Here is a 17983-nt window from a genome sequence, read left to right as displayed (position 1 = left end):
ACGATAATACTTCTATCTGTACCTTGTACCTCTGAAATTCGTTACTGTAACATGAAGTGAGAGACACCAAGCAGAAAGAAATTGCTAAGGTAGTTGCCATAGCAGAAGATGATGATGAAAGGAGTTCTTCATGAATAAGCCCGACAATAGATTGTTTTGGTGATCCACAAATTGCACGGATCTTTTTCCACACATTAGATGTGGGAGTAGTGCATGAGATAGTGTTCATGTATTTCGTCTATGACTTCCTTTTAGCGTCCAAGAATACTCAACGGCATACCGCTCTAGCCCTGCGGTATAAATTTGGATGTTCAGTTGTAGGCCTGCAGTTAAATTTGCATACTGCCAGCCGTTGATTGCTATTAGTATTTTGGCAATCATCATTCCACCATGGAACAAAAGGAGGTGTAGAGTTAGCCAATGTTTGTGGAATATATCTGTTAGCATTCTAGAGTATCATGAATGTAAAAGAGGAAAGTTGATCAACGACGTCTGTGCCATCATCATACTGCGATTGGAAGGCTTTATGGCATCTGTTCCAATCCGCCTTTTCAACAATCCATCTGCATGGCCTTTTTTCACCAAGCAATTGACAGTGAAACCAATAATAATTGGCCTGTGATCAATACTGTGAAAGACATCACAAACAGACCAATTAAGATGAGGGAGTAAACTCGGTGAGCATATAGAGGTCGATGTTAAAAAATATACCAGATGATAAGAACATGAATCTGCATGACCCATCATTCATTAGACAAATGTCCAAGTCTTGTCCACTCTATTTATCATATTTCCTCGAGAGGAACAGAAAGGTGAGGGCCAGGAAATATGGTGGGTATTGAAGTCTTCTACTATTAATGACGAAGATGGGATTTGTGTGAGATTTGACATTTCTAGGGCATTGAACTAATGGTTTGGTGAGATACAAATTGCATATATACAATTTGAAGGGAATAAAGACCTTCAAAGCAACACTAGGAATAAGGGTGGTTAGTGGAATCCTTGTAGCCGACACCTCATTCTTCATGAAAATAGCAATTCCACCATTCTCTCTCTACTTTCTACTACACTGTCATATCTCTCACAGAAATGGCCTCTGAGTGTTACTGCATCTTGTTGTAGAAGATGTGTTTTTCTTAAAAGCACATGGATTAGTGGTTCATGTGCGCACACCGATACTCTAATATCTTCAATGTGGGATTGAAGACCTCTAATGTTCCATTGAATAATGTTCATAAGTAAAGGTAGATATAGATATACAACTGTAGGCAAATATTAAAAAAATTAGTTGCAGGTGATCCAGTTTTTCTTTTTTGTATGTTTTATTTTAAAGAACTCAGATGTTCTGGGGTCAGATGGTTCCTCAACCATATCCTCCAGTAAATTAGGTGATGGAGGAGGAAATTTTGAAGGATGGGACGTTATAGATGACATCCCAGAGGTAGTTGTGAAGGCTCCCTTAATGGGAAGCTTTTAGACGGCTTATCACCAACTGTGTTTACTCCTGCTCATATAGGTAAAACTTTAGAGACTGGAACTTTCAGAGAGATCCCACTGTTGGTTTCACTAACCACAGTTAATGACTTTCTGTTCATTTTAGTCCGCTCCGAAGAAGTGGATGTAAGTGAACCAACTTGGTCAGATAACATCCGACCGAGAGTCATCAACAATAACAAGTTTTTTTTAGCTCATTGCAGGATCTGCACTGTCGATTACCTACTTTTATAGGAGCTTGTTTTGATGTAGCGGTGGTAAAAGATACATCTGGTTTAACCAGTTTCCATATGTTTATATTCTCTGCGTACAGCCAGAAAAGATAGCTTCTGCTCTGTAGAGATTCTGAGAATTGCCTTTTCTTCTTTAAAAGTTAGGCAATCATGGGAGCGGGCTTGCACATTTTCATTTTCTTGGCAATTAGTATCACTGTGGCCTTCCTTAACACATTGAGCACAGATCTCGGTTTTCGAGCAAGATGTTGTGTATGTGACCATATCCTTGGCATCTGAAACATCACTGTGGGTTAGGTATGAGTGGTCGTACCCGAACCAGCAGGTAATCCACGTTAATCTTCTCTGGAGGTACCGGGAGATTGTCAGTGTAAGAGACGGTGTCAGTTCTTCCATTCCACTCTGCCATTTAATTATACACTTAACTTCTACAACATACTGGGGATGAAGCTCAGCAGCTATTTCAGCAATAACCTTATCTAAACGGTCTCGACAAAAAATTACTCCTCGGCTTATATTTAGTCTTGTGGCATTCTACACATATATTCATACCACCCATATTATGGAAACATAAGATAGATCAACTCTGTTCATCATTAAATGTTCCAATCAGAATCAATCCATCTAGCAATTTTCTAATATTCTTCAGGGAACCACTTCAAGTTGTTACAACTTTGTTTATCAAGAAAGGCGAGACCTTTTCGAAAGAGCCACCTTCCTGATTATTGCAAAGAACAACAAATCAGATGTGTTTATAATTACAGACGGACAAAAAAAATTTCTTTTAATGTTTCTCTAAGTGTGATACCATTTCTTGAAATGCTTTTTTGCTTACATTACACATCTGTAAATATAATTTTTCCATCGCCCTTAGTTTTAAATAAAATATGCTTCAAAAAAAATTAAGGAAAAATATTGTCAAAATCTGTAAAATTTATAATTTTGCATGGCCATATCTGTGTTGGAATGATTTTGCTGATGCTTTTCTTTTATAAATAGCCTCAGGCACATCCCGAATTAATGTCCAACAGTAATTAGCTAGGATGTTAGTATTCCATTTTCCTTTATAGCAGCTATCCATCACCAAAATGTCTTGGTGGAAACGTTCACAATGTTCGTCACTTATGCCTCCAAGGACGTCCAGAAAAAAATCCAGATGTGAGTGGAGGAAATATATTTTCAAAGAAGACATATTACACCATATAGCTCTTATGAAGTAAGTTGATTAACAATACCGTGGTAATTGTTGGATTTTATAACATCTTTAAATAAAGCCCAAGCTGCACTTTCTACATTATTTAATATTGAGTTAAATAGATGATCTTTGACCAACTCTCCTTCTTTAATTTTTCCTTCATTTACATTCAGAAATTTCTGCCTTATATACAAAAATCCAGGATTATCCTTCTTCATTGCTTTTACAAAATTTGTCATTAGTCCCAGCTTGATATGGAGAGGAGGTAAAAATATTTTTTTGGGTTCAATTAAGGGCTCATGAATAATATTTTTTGCATTTGGAGTTAAGTTGTCTCTCACATTTGTTCCAGCTACGTTTTTTATAAATTTATTTTTTCAAGAACATCTTTCATCACGTCGTATGCCTCTTTCACCATAAGCGATTGGAATCGAAGGTTATTTGTTACCATTGTATAGCAGAACCGCTTTTAAACTATACTTGGACGAATCTCTGAAAAGGCTCCAGAGTTCTCTCAGGTTTATAAACTTGTCCTGTGCAACATAAGCTCATCAATATTTGTGCAATAAACTATTTTCATCAATAAAGTACTGAGGAAGTTCTTTTTGTCGGCTTTAAAGCCTGAAATAATTGTATTTTTTTTAAAGTAAATTCCAACCTTGCAGTCTTCATCCTAACAGTTAAGCTTGCTTTTTCATAAATTTAAATCCCTAACTAATACATTTAATTCACCTTGTGATATAAGATGTGGCTTATAGGAAGATAATTCAAAATCAAAATCATTAACAGGAATAATTTCATTGTACGGTACAGACCTGATTGTAAATTGCAATGAACGATATTTTACAGTATGTTTAAATTTTTTAGAAATTTCAGACACACTTGTTAAACAAAAGTAACAATCAGTTACATGATCCTTTGGTTCACACCAAAAAATAGGTAAACCAAATGGCAAAGCCTTCCGTGTATCTTTCAGCCATCCTCTTAAATGTACAAAACAGTGAGTGCATACTATATGAGAAGCTATATCTATCTTGATCACCAATTTTACACTGAAAGTACAAATGATATGCTTTTTTAATTAAAGATGTTATGTTTTTTTTCTATTTGATTTTACGGTAAACTCACCACATACGTAACGATAACGAAAGGCAAACACATCATTTACACAATTTCGAGGCATTATGACAAAGCACTGTTAACAAACTTAAGACAGCAATAAGACTTATTGCTTAATAACCAATAAGACAGGATTTAATTAACAAAATTAATTCATTCCTAAATCCAGTTCTTAATACAAACAACACAAATGTGTTTTCAGCTAAATGTTTTGACCTGCACAGACATGATTAATCTTGTCCTTGAAGGCTCACTCTTAAGTCTTAGATATGATGTCATAATACATGACTGAAATGATTTAATTCTTTGTCTAGTATTGTTTATTTATAGCTTATAAACTATGTTAATAAAGTTAAACAATAAAAAATGAGCTAACAAGATACAATGTAGGAGCTTAAAATGCTAACTATATGTTGAAAAATGAAAAAAAATCCTTTAATTAAAACTTACAAATTTTTCAAAATTGGTGGGTAATAAAAAGATTCCGAGTTCATATTCGTTTTCAGAATCAAGAAACAGATTAAAATCTTATCGCTGGTTAGGAAACAAAAATTATGTTTATCAGTGTTACCAGTCTTTTCAACTAGGCTATTATCTTTGTCAGACACGGATGAACTCTTCACAAGACTAAAAATGGTGGGTTTTCAGATGGACCACCAACCTCATAGCACGTTTTTGTGGACTTGAAATTTTGGCCCCAGAGTACCAGCGATATAATGGACCACTCCAGCAGAGTACACGCATACTGGAGATAGTACTAATTACAAATGGATTCACCCACATGCCCAGAGGGTATTGTTCGAGACTCACTACGTAAAGCCATTCACCCATCGGAACGATAGTTTCATCCTTGGGTTACAGTTGCGTTTCGTAAGGTGTCGCAACACCACTGAGTGAGTGTAAATGTAAGAAGAAACACTGTAGGATATTGTAGTGTAGTTGGGTAAGGATATGTGCTGTAATTTGTGTAGTGTATGTGTATAGTGTAAAGTGTTCTGCAGCTCTGGGTGTAGTGGGAAGAAAAGCTGCAGAGTCTATAAAGCTGTGGGGACACCAACTTCCAACATCTTAAACAATAAAACTCCCCGTTAAGATTACATTGGAAAAGCTTCAATATGCAGTATATAAATGGAAGATTTGTGGTAATTTGAAGGTTACTGCACTTATTCTTGATCTGAAGCTTGGTTACACAAAGAACTGTTGTTTTTTGTGTGAATGGGATAGTAGGGATAAAAAAAAAACATTTTATTTGAAAAGAATGGCCTAAACGTGAATCACTCAATGCTGAACAGAAAAATGTGAAACATCATTGTGTAATCCTAAAAATGTATACCTACCTCAGTTACATATCAAACTAGGATTAATGAAGAATTTTGTCAAGGCCATGGGGACTTAACTCCTGGTTTCATAAACTTAAAACAGAAGTTCCCTAAAATTAGTGATGCAAAAATTAAAGAAGGTATATTTGTGGATTCACAAATATGACCGCTAATGCATGATGTAAAGTTTGAGGAACTATTGAATCCACTGGAGAAAGCAACCTGACAAGCATTCAAAAATGTTAATCAGTTTTTTGGTAAATCGAAAGGCGGAAAATTACTGTGATATTGTCAACGATATTATAACATCTTATAAAAATTTGGGTTGTAATATGTCCTAGAAGTAAACTTCCTGTACTCACACCTAGATTTCTTCCCAGAAAATCTTGGCATAGTGAGCGATAAGCACAGGGAACACTTTTGTCAGGAGATTTCCACTATGGAAAAGAGTTATCAAGGCAAATGGAATACTAATATGCTGCCCGATTATTGTTGGACCATCAAGAGGGATGCTCCACAGGCGAAATGTAGCACAAAATCATCATTTCTTACTTTTCAGATGAGTTACATGTTTGAATATTGTGTAGTAGAGAATGCAGTAAATATAAAAATGTTTGAAATTATAAATGCCTGTCCCTCAGAAACCTTGCATGATGGGAAAAGGCTGATATCATACTTAAATTCTGGAGAAAAAATGCTATCAGAATCACATATTTTTCTTCCATACAAAAAAAAATTATTTTTTGTTCCCCACTGTAATTTAACCAAAAAACTAATTCAAGCATTGTGATTGAATCTACATGTACTGTTGTGATTGAATCTACATGTACTGAATTTACTGTATTACTCATATCATTAACCTTTAATAAATCATGTTAAAGCAAATCAATAAATAAATATAAAAGTTATTTTATTACAAAGGATATCTCGAAAGTAAAGACCGCTGGGAAATTTCTCTCCTTAAGGTTGTCGAACCTGTCATTCACAGCCACACTAGCAATATACATACTGCATTGTTGTCTGTAAGTTGTCATGTTATAGTACTTTGATTACGTGCGAGTTATTATGTTATAAAATGAATAGGAATATCGATGTTGCCACAGACTGAAATATGTTGGGTCATACGTTTTTTAAACCATCAAAACATTAAGCCGGCTGAAATTCATAGGCAGTTGGTTGCTGTATATGGTGATAATGAAGTGAATGAAAGAAATCTCTAAAAATGGTGTGAAAGGTTTAGAAATAACTGAATTAATGTGCATGATGAACGTTCGGAGAGGCCCTCGATATTCACCTAAGACTTGTTGAAACGCGTCAATGATGAAATCAGAAAAATTGTCGCTCAATAATTTCCGACCCAACCACTCTTTTTCCTGATGCTTCAAGAGCTGTTATCAATCACATTGTTCATGACCATTTTGGCTTGAGAAAGGTTTGTGCGCGTTGGGTGCCGCACGTGTTAACAGAATGTCATAAAAAAATCCAACTGGGATCTGCTTTGGAATTTTTGATGTGCTACACTGAAAAAGATGATGAGTTCCTTAATTCAATTGTTACCAGTGATGAAACATGGATTTTGTATTACACGCTAGAAAGAAAACTGTAGTCGAGTGAATGGCATCATCCTCAATCGTCAACCAGACTGACAAAGGTGAAGCCACAGCTGTTTGAATGCAAACTGATGTTGAACAGTCTTTTGGCATTGGTTTGGCAAACTACTGATTGATTTCATGCCACCTGGAATGATTATAAATGCAGAAGCCTACTGTGAAAGTCTATGTAAGTTACAGCATGCCATTGAAAATCGGCGATGTGGACGGCTGACCAATGGCTGATGGATGTGCATTGTCCTGCTGCACAATGCACATCCACATGTTGCAGGTCTGACATGTGATGTACTGAGAACATCTGGATGGGAAATTTACGATCACCCATCATATAGTCCGGACATAGCTCCTTCTGATTATTACCATTTGTTTGGAAAATTGAAAGAACCTTTGAGTGGTAAGCAATTCACGGGTGGCAATGAACTTAAAAATGCTGTTAATCAGTGGCTAAATGAACTGGCAGCAGAAGCAATACGACCAGGGTATATTGAAATTCTTGTACCGCTACAATAAATGTCTTAATTCATATGACGATTATAGAGAAAATAGTATAAGGTATGAAGTTTAAGAGAAATAAAAAAATATTTATAATTTTCAGAATAAATTTTTTGTTTACAATGAACAGTCTTTACTTTAGAGATAACGACTTGTAAATAATATCATAGTGAAAAAAACAAAATTAGTAAAAACTAATTTAACAAGCAAGATGTAACAAACGTTTAAAAATCTGAAATTTTACAGTATCAGGAATTGTTTTAATTGATTACCTTCAATTTCCAAGTTCCGGCGACTTGGTGGACGTACTGCCTTAAAAACAATCTATTCTTCTCCCTAGTATACAAACCCTTTCTACGCCTCACCTGATCACCCCTAACAAAATATGTTGATCCATCTTTGTTTGGATTGTTAATTATTTCCACTTCATAACTATACAACATCCCTGGAGGCCAATAATCTCTGGAAAAAAAAATTGATAACATTAAAATTTACCATAAAATCAGCACATAACTTGTTTTTTAGTCAAAAATGAATATTTTAATATTTTCAATTAGTCAAGATATTTTTTGTGTGGTATTTTAATACATTAAAAAAAATCAGGAAAAAGGTTAAAGTAATTTCCATTACTTTAACCTTTTTCCTGCAGTGCACTGTTATGTACCATATAAATAATCTCACTAAAGGTGCATATCACACTATTGCAATCAGCAAATTCTGAAAATTTTTTAGCATAACCTTTTCACAATATCTGTATATATTCTTGCTTATAGCACAAATCATGAAAAGAGAAAAACTTTAGATTGCATTATCAACTTATACACATTTTTTCAATAACTTGAGTACAGATGTTTCATACTTGTATGTTTAACTGAAACTATTCTCTTTATAGTAAATTTTTTATACTTTTTTCACTCTATTTATAAACTGAACTTGGTTGTTTTTTTATTTTGTTTGATTTTTTCGGGTAGTGAAGCTAATGATGAGGTCAGTACAAGAACTATAAATGAATCTACGAAGAAAAATAATAATAATGAATGTGATCTGAACCGTATTGAAGAGAACAGTGATAGATTCTGTTCCTAGTTTTGATACATCAAGTTGGATGAAATTCAGAAAATGTAAAATAATGTGAACTTAAAAAAAAAACTATAAAAATATAAGGTATTTTTTTCTCTAAAAATGACAAAGGGAAGGGGATACAATTAATAAATTCATAGCTTCATGAAACAATGATCCTTGGACAAGAAAATACAACAGCACATCATAAATTAAAATACACAACTATTTTATAGGATATCTCTCTCATGATAATGTTAACATCCTTATGTAACTGTTTTATCACATGAGGAAATAACTGAAATAAAAAGAATCAATGGTTGGAAAAAGTTTGGGCTCAGGCTATCAGGAAAATCTTTTTTCAAAAATACCATAAAAATCTTTAATAATAAGAAAATACATAGCACCAATGAAATCAATAAACGTTTATATGAACAAGTCAACACAATATTACACAACACTAAAAAAAATAATTGTAATTACTATAAAAATTAAACACACAGTGAAACATTACTTCTACATAGTATTTATTTATGTATTTTACTATTTATTAACATTTATCATTTTTATTTAACAATATTTGGTTGTTCATAATTTTATAACATTGATGTTTTTAAGTTACAAACTCTGTTTCTGACTCATTGACAACTTATACACTCCTTAAGAGTGGATTTGTGTAAAAGCTACTAAAAAATAAACATTCAGTGCAAATGTTTTAATTAAACACTAAAGTTATGTTACATAAAAATAAACGTTAGAAAAGCAAATTAAATACATAATACACATTTTTAAATAAAACTATCATACTGACTGTCTTAAACAGAAATTATAACGTGTAAAATCATATAGAAACTGGTAGTAAACACAAAAATTAAAAATAAAATAAGCAGTACAATCATTCCACTATCATCACAAAATTTACCACTACAACTTGCAGTTGCAACATTTGCCCCTATTGGGGTTAAAAACCAGAATATAGGCTATTAAATAATTTTCTAACATATGAGCAAAAAATGAGGATATAAATAATAAAAATCTCAATAAATTCTTATCCATATGCGGGTCATTTATCATTAAAGAATAAAATTAACAGAGAAACTTAATTGAAGTCGTATAAAACTGTGGCATGACCCTCACTGCAGAATATGATGTGAACCACAACTGCTAATGAAACACAAAGGTGGTGTACATACTAATAACCACCTCAGAATTGAGTATACATTAGGCGTACCTGAATAAAAAGAAATAATACTGAGGTATATACCGATATGGATAAACTGTGAGAAAAGGATTTCCAAACTTCTTACTTATCAAAAGGAAAATGAGAGATACTGGGAAGCCTTGACATCACTAAATCATCAAAGCAGATCATAAAACATAATACTTACTCGGTGATGAAACTGAAGACATAACTTTCAATATTTTATAAAGGAGAAACAACCTGCACACTGACCGTACATAATTAGAAAATTAATGTACAATTTGCATCTAACTGACCTTTACAAAGGAAATTCAGTATAATAAAAGGCAGCAAGAATTATTACAGTGTTCTTGGAAAACAGGTAGAATTGTTTCATATGATCGTAATGTATTCAGCATTAATTTTTTGTTTCCTACATCCTATACATTATTAATCTTCTATATCACCACATTTATACAAATCATATCTCCAAATTTTCATTTAGATAGATAGTATTTGCAAACATCATTTAAAATTACAACTCCTAGAATAACTTTAATTATAAAATAATTCTCTTTGTACGTTATGTTTGTTGTAACAGACTTTCACCGTAACAAGAAAAATAAAATTGTAATCAAAATAAAATAACTTTAAACCAGAGTTTTAGTACATTTTTAACGAAACTAAAATAGAATTTTAAAACCTCCTACTGAAATATTTCAACGAATTCATAAAATCTGCATGACTTTTCCCAATTCTATTAAGTATTTAGCATTCATTAAATTTACACATTATTTCAGTTCCTAATCAGAATCATTTTACTGTTCAGTTTTAGTGTAAACAGTTTTGTCAAAACTCCATTAGAAATGGAGAACAGCCACCTTAAAAGAAGTAATATTTTATAAGCCTGTCATATGCTATGTTATCAACTTTACAAGGCCATGCAATATAAGAATTTTTTTAAAAACAAATATAATTATAAAATTAAAAAAAAAGAAAAAATCTATTAATGGTTTATTTTTTTAATGCAACATGAACCAGCAGTCGAACTTGAACATTACACTCATCGTACAGTAGTTTTCAAAAATAATTAGTCAAAACATTCCTTTACAATGAACTACTTATCTACACATCTGAATGAGTATAGTAATTATATATTAATTTTATTAAGAAAGTACATACTACTTACAACTATTGCAGTATATTTTGTCAAATATATTATTTTTAATAATAATTCTTATATCTTAGTCAGCAAGTATATTATCCCTTCACAGGCAGCGATGTTTTATGGCTGTGGGCGGAAGACATTATAAAAAAAAAAGTTCATGCAAAAACTATTTAAAGTAACTTAAAACATGCATTCATGCATAAAAACAACATATAACTTGTGTTTCTGCTGAATTCTGCCACTAATCTGATTAATGAACACTATTTAATTATCTCGCAAGACAAAGCTTACATGAAAATGTCACAAGTTTCATTGAGTGTACTAGAATTTACAATCTATAGGTGATGATTTTGGTTATGTTTTACATCAAATTCTTTTCATGTAAAAGACACTGAATAATAATAGTAGTATTGATGGTAATGTAATAACAATAGCAATTTTGAAGAAGTAGTGCACCCAGGCAGGAAATAATATAATACGGTTTTATTATTAAAATAATAATAATAATAAATATTTTTATTAATCTCTTTCTGGATTTTTGTCTAAAATTTTGTTTGAATTCAAACAAAGCAAGCCGAAAATGAAATTTTGGAAGGAACAGTTTATAAACAAATTACTTAAAAAAGAGCGAAAAACATGAAAAAATAATGCACGTGCACGCATCTTGTTACATACGCACGGTCATTGAACTCATCTGATAACTGAAGTAAAATGGTTCCCGGTCACATTGTATCAAGAATTTCCACCTCAAAATTGACTGAAAGAACATCTCCTGCCATCTCTTGTAATTTATATGTAACTACATGAAGGCAAATAGCCAGTCACATTCAGAGACTCATACATGGGTTTCCACCCTTTAGTGTAGGTATAGGTAACTCATATATGGGTATCCGCCCACAAAGGGTTAAATTATATCTTGAGTGGGTATTACCATGAAACACAAGTAATAAAAAAAACTTATTTTTGTAATATTAATTAACAATGCCTATAAATGAATAATAGTTTCAGATTTTTCTACATATTAATTTTTATAAAAAAAAAATGAAATACGCTTTCTTAACATGGATTGTTAATGTCCAGTCCCAGTACTTCATGATTTACTTAAAATTTTCTTATGACTCAATCTGTCACTTCAACTACTTAGTATAATATATCTAATTTAAAATTGTAATATTTATAAATATCGTACCAGATACGTCATTATAAAAAAAACCATAAGAATGTTCATGAAAAAACTTGTAATTACGGTTTTAATATCAATTTTTGCCTAAAAAAATTAATTGATGTATAAAACATGTTGAGATAATTAATTCGTTCAACATATTTTATACATCATTACCAAAACCTTCTTGACCACTAAGGGTTTTTTTTTAATGAAAATTAGGAGATATATGAGAAATGTTTAAGCCAGTATCAATCATCTGCATAACAGCGAACCAAACTGGAAACAACTTCATACAAACAACCAATCATAAAAAGATTAATGCTAACATTTGTAGGACAAAACTATAATCTTATTGCATCTGAACAGGTTCAAAATATGGAAACCAACCATTATGAACAATTACCTTGCAGCAGAACTGTTGTTATGATTATTGTTATTCACAGTATTATTGTTGTTAGCTTGATATTCTGAAATAACTTTATCTGTCGGATACGTAACTTGGATTACATGGCAATCACACCTAAAAAAAAAAAAAAAAATAGAAGTACAAACCTAGAATAAAGATGTAGACATACAATAAAATTTTCTAACAAAAGTAGTAAAAGTTCCACACTGATTAGCACTGGGAACCGTAATTACACACAAGATGTTACTCATCAAGCACAAAAGTTGTACGAGTGGTTGAATTTAATATTACATTCTGTTCTGTTTGAAATACTACATGCTGCTACATCCTCAATTATCTGACATATGTATTCTAATACACATGGTACATCCTTATAATAATGAATTAACCAATCTTGGACATTGTAATATAATTTAACCAACCTAATTCGATTTTTTTTAAATCTGCCACTTTTGTTTTCTTAAACCAGTCTTACGATCTCTTCAATTCATATTTCAACTCGCCCAAATTTTAACATTCTCCAATAATTCAACATTTCAAAGTCTCAACTGCTTTTCTTTTAGCTCTCCTATTTCCCATGTTTCACAATCATAAAGCAGCACGCTTCATAAGAATCTCTTTCCAATCCATATATTTATGTCTACACTAAGTAGACTTTTTGCATGAAAGTTCTCTTTGTTCTTTGAATTTTCTGGCCTCTATAATAATTTTTATGTATTAACCTTCAAGGAGGGCTCAGCGTGCCATGTACATCATAATTAACCTCTCAAACTTGATAAAATTATCCAAGTTCCAACAAACTGCAAAATGGGTATAATGTTTAGAATCAGACACTGTAACTTTTCTCCAAAATAACAACTTTAAAAAACGTTGGATTGAGCCTCCTCGAGGTGCACCTGGATATATCCGGAACAAATAGGAAACATTTGTCTGCTGAACTGAATCTAAACAAGCTTTACAGCATCAATTACCATCAAATCACAACTCGCTAATCACATCTAGAATTGTAACTTGGGACCTAGTCCCATCACAGGTGACCTCTTGACAAACATGAAAGATCTTTTAAGAAATACTCCACCGACCAAACAAAGATACTAGAGTTCAGAAAAGACAGCATTCAGATACGGTGGGCTACCACTTAGAAGATAACATGCGATTGGAAGCATTGAAATGCTCCAACACACACACAATAAAAATAAAAATACAAAGTCCAAAATCAAACCAAAGCAAATCACCTACAATGTAAACTCGCTCAAGCAGACTGGTAAAACTAAAAATAATAACTGGCCTAATGGACTAACAAAAAATTCTTATCATAGGTCTGTCTGCAGGAAATAAGAAATACAGACTAGGATGCCATGGAATCTCAAGGATATAGGCTCTTCAATGTAATACCTGGGAAGACAGTGATGAAAAATGTCCGGGCAGTTTGGAACAGGCTTTTTAATAAAAATAATAAACTCCATACAAGAATTCAAGTCACAATAACCAAGAATCTCAACATTCACCCTAAAACTATCTAGTACAATCTACATTATAATAAATGCCCATGCACCCGCTAATAATAAAAATAACTCCAAAAACCATAAAGAAACATTAAAGTTCTGGAATCTACTTGACCTGACTACAAATAACATCCCCAAAAACCATGTTAATCAATTAAACGGAGACTTCAGTAGTCAACTAGGCAGAGAAAGAATATACCATATCATCATCAGAAAATGACCTGCCCAAAAAAAACAAAACAAAAAGACTCGTCGATCTACACAGAAAACACAACCATATTTCCAAATCCACATATTTCAAGAGGAAACCTACACTAAAGGAGAATGGCAACTAGACCGTGTCTTCACGAAAAAATACCACCCATTTTTTATCATTGCTTAATATAGTACGTAAAAAATTACAAATTATAAAAAACATATATAAATTACATATAAGTATCAATACATGTAAATATGTACAAGGCATATTCATAAAGTAAGGGTCGTTTGGCAATTAAAAAAAATTAACCCATGGGAAGAGGTTGTTACTTACAGTTTTAGTTAACTACATATCTACTTCACATTTCCACATAATCGCCATTCAGTTCTAAGCACTTTTCATAACACTGCACCTCTTGAGTTTCTTTAACCTCTCTGCCGCCTGAGAATTGAACCAGTTCACAACAACAGTCTTTACAGTTCCTTATCATTTTCAAACTATTATCCACCAAGCCACTTTTTTAAGTGCACAAAGAAGTAGTTGCTAGGTGCAAGGTCAGGACTACATGGATGGTGGTCAAAAAGTTTCCAATGAAAATCCTGAATTTTCTTGGTTAAGGCAGCGGTGTGAGGGATGTGTGTTGTACAAGATTACACCAGACAACAGTTTCCCGCATCATCGATTTTGGATTGCACGTCTACGTTTGGTGAGCATTTTGCATTAGACGTCAGCTGTAATTGTTGATCCACGTTCCATGAAATCAACCAAAATGATGCCCTTTTCGTTCCAAAAACCAGTAGCCAACATTTTTCGACTTGAGTATGGAGATTGCTTGAACTTTTTCGGTTTTAGGGAACATTAATGGTGCCATTGCATTGATAGTTAACAATGCGGGAAAACAAATCATCTCCATCTTGTCGATACAAAAACACTCGTCCACTGCACATTCTTTGATCTTTGTGTTGGTCGGTGAGCATTTTCGGTACCCACCTTGCACACAATTTGTGATACCCAAGCTTTTCTGTGACAGTCATGTAGGTAGAGGTGCATCCATCCAAAATGCACAAATTCATCAGCCAGAGGACTAATCGTCAATCGCATCACAGTTTTCAGTTCACTTGCTCAATGATCCCATCGGTCTGAATACTAGGCCTGCCACTCCGCTCTTCATCATGTACATCTGTGCAGCCATTTTTAAAGTCTCAACACCATTGTCTAGCCTTTCCTTCACTCGTTACTGTAGGTGCTTACACTAGGCACAATTCCCGATGAATTTCAGCAGCTGAAGATCCTTTTGCACACAAAAATCGAATCACAGTGCGCACTTCACAACTAGTGGGAGAAATGATTGTCATGGACATTCTGATCTGCATTCACCGGCAGGCATACTACTCAATCAAATCAACAGGAGTGGCTTTGTAAATAACCAATAGATGGCCCTGAAAGCATGAAATTGTGTCCAAACTATCTAATATTTAAATGTAAGCCGACAGCCCTTACTTTATGAATATGCCTCGTATTTTTAACACACTTACCAGGTTTCATTAGCAAAACATACTTCAACTGTTTCACCAACAAAATATCTATCCCTGATAAACATAAATATATCTTCAGCTAATTCAGCAAATGATTTTCTCTCACAAAGAGCTATCAGATAGAACACTGGAATTCTCAGCTGCAATTATAAAATGTAAAAAAAATTAATCATCATCTAAATTAAAAATAAAAAACAATTATTTATTAAATTAAACAAATTTCAGTACACATAAACCCAATCACTTCCCATCTTAAGATGTGATCTATTCTTTATCTCCTACATTATTTTGATAAGGTAATTTAAAAATATGAAATTACTAATAACTTAAGTGCTACACCCACAATCAAATATTTAAGAAGAGTATATTCCTGTATATGAAGCACACCAGAACAGCCTAGAATATTTCTGGTTGGAAACAAACCACAAAGGAGCCAGCAGATTTGGAATGCCTTACAATTAAAAAACAGTAGTCAAAACTATATCTGTGGTTTGTAGTATTGTAGTATGTGGTAATGTAGTTCATTTCTTTTAATCCATATTTTTATCTAAAAGTTTCTGGGTTTTAGTTTATATTTATCCATCAAGTTCGAATTTTTTTTTTTTAGCAACTTTGTGTAATAGTTAAATAAAATTATTTACCTGTTTCAATATAATAAAATTTAATAGAAAATATAACTAATGTCTCAATTTATTTTTTAGACACCTTTTTTCCTATAAATTTCCTTCAATTTCCATAAAAACGTACGTGTATTTGTGTCCCCAAATAGTCTGTCAAAATAATTACATTATAAAATTAAAATCTTAATAATAATAATCAGTGTATAAATTGTATTTATAACGTAAGTGAATTTAAAATGAAAATTAGTAATATAATTTTATGTAGTAAACTATAATCACTTAAGTAGTAAAAACTTTAATGCACAATTATAATAAATTTGAGACAACTTTATTAATTTTCACATCTTTTTTTGATAAAAACTCTGGGCACTAAATCAGAAATGCAGATTTTTTGTGATTGAATAAAAAAAATATTAATATGTACACATAAAGTTAGAGTTAAATATGCACACACATACAATGTTGAACAGTATGCTCTTGATAATCCAACACATATCAGACAGCCCTGGTGTCGGATTACCGGAATTTGTCAGTTTACTGGAATTCCCCTAATTTAAATGGAATAACAACCAACAGAAAAGGTTATACACTTTCATATGAATTTATTAACTTCATTAAGAAAATAACAATAATACAACTATTTACTTAACAGAAAAATACTGGTTAATAGTCTTTTGTTTTTTTGCCTTAATGGTCAGTTAAAAATTATTTTCTCACATTCTAATATTAAAATATCAGCAGCTGCCACTTCAGTTTCTTCAACCCATTTGATGCACACATTAAACATACTCAAAGCACTTTCGTGACCTACAGTACTAATCGATGGCAAAGATGTTACATTTTCACTGTCATCATCATCATCATCATCTTCGTCCTGATCCAGCACATCTTCAATTATCTCCCAGTCGACCATCAATTGATAATTTTCATCTTCAATTCCAGAGAGCAACTCATTTACATTGTCTTGTGTCAGTCCTTCTGAGTTGTCCTGACTGCACAGTTGGTCTAGTGACTCCCTAATGTCATTTACTTCAGTATCAGGACTGAAATCACTACTCTCAGATGTTGTTGGTATTTGTTCATTTTCAACTGGTTTTTTTGTGATTTTCGTATAAATGTAACAGAGGATGAGTCGACCACAAATTTTTCCGAGCACACTATTGTTTTGGCAGGAATCTTTTCCCCTGCTTGTGCAAGGAGACATCTTTAAGAATTATTTCTTTTAAAATATTTTAAAATAGGCGTATTTTCCGATTTACACATTACATTATACAACAATCATTTGTAATTTGTTTTAACCACCAGGTTTACATTTTCATCCATCGACTGAATGATAGCCGTAACATCTGGCAGAAGAAATAAGACACGAATAAACCCATCTTTACTTTCCAAGTCTTCCTCATCTGAGTACCCCGTACTTGTCTAAAACTAACAATGCTTTTTCTGGTAACTCTCTTTGTTTAAGGAATTTTTTTACCGATAACACAAACCGCTCATTAAACCGTTCAAAAAATACTACTTCCCTTGTTGTCCACGCTTGGCTTTGATTTTTGTATTTTACAGGAAGTCTTAAGTGTTTAAAGCCCTAGGATTTTTTAACTCGCCTATAACAAGAAATTCAAGTTAACGGGTACCAGTCGTATTTCAACAAGGCATAATGTAATTCTGTTTTGCAATTCTTTGT

The 17983-nt window shown here is 32.7% G+C and overlaps 1 protein-coding gene across 2 annotated transcripts in view; it reads right to left on the bottom strand.

Annotated features, from left to right (window-relative positions):
• Acf (ATP-dependent chromatin assembly factor large subunit) overlaps nucleotides 1–17983 on the bottom strand; it is a 151869-nt gene that overhangs the window by 121448 nt on the left and 12438 nt on the right. For both annotated transcript variants that reach the window (XM_075367686.1, XM_075367687.1), the window contains exons 3-5: nucleotides 15680–15819; nucleotides 12438–12554; nucleotides 7735–7924 (exon numbers count right to left, since the gene is read on the bottom strand). In XM_075367686.1, the coding sequence (XP_075223801.1) occupies nucleotides 7735–7924; nucleotides 12438–12554; nucleotides 15680–15819 (447 nt within the window). The remainder of the gene's footprint in view (nucleotides 1–7734; nucleotides 7925–12437; nucleotides 12555–15679; nucleotides 15820–17983) is intronic.

This window comes from Lycorma delicatula, chromosome 5 (genome assembly GCF_047948215.1).
Source record: "Lycorma delicatula isolate Av1 chromosome 5, ASM4794821v1, whole genome shotgun sequence".
In the NCBI taxonomy this organism is placed as follows: domain Eukaryota; kingdom Metazoa; phylum Arthropoda; class Insecta; order Hemiptera; family Fulgoridae; genus Lycorma; species Lycorma delicatula.
The sequence above is the reverse complement of the archived record's forward strand: the minus strand, read 5'-3'. Positions and strand labels throughout refer to the sequence as shown.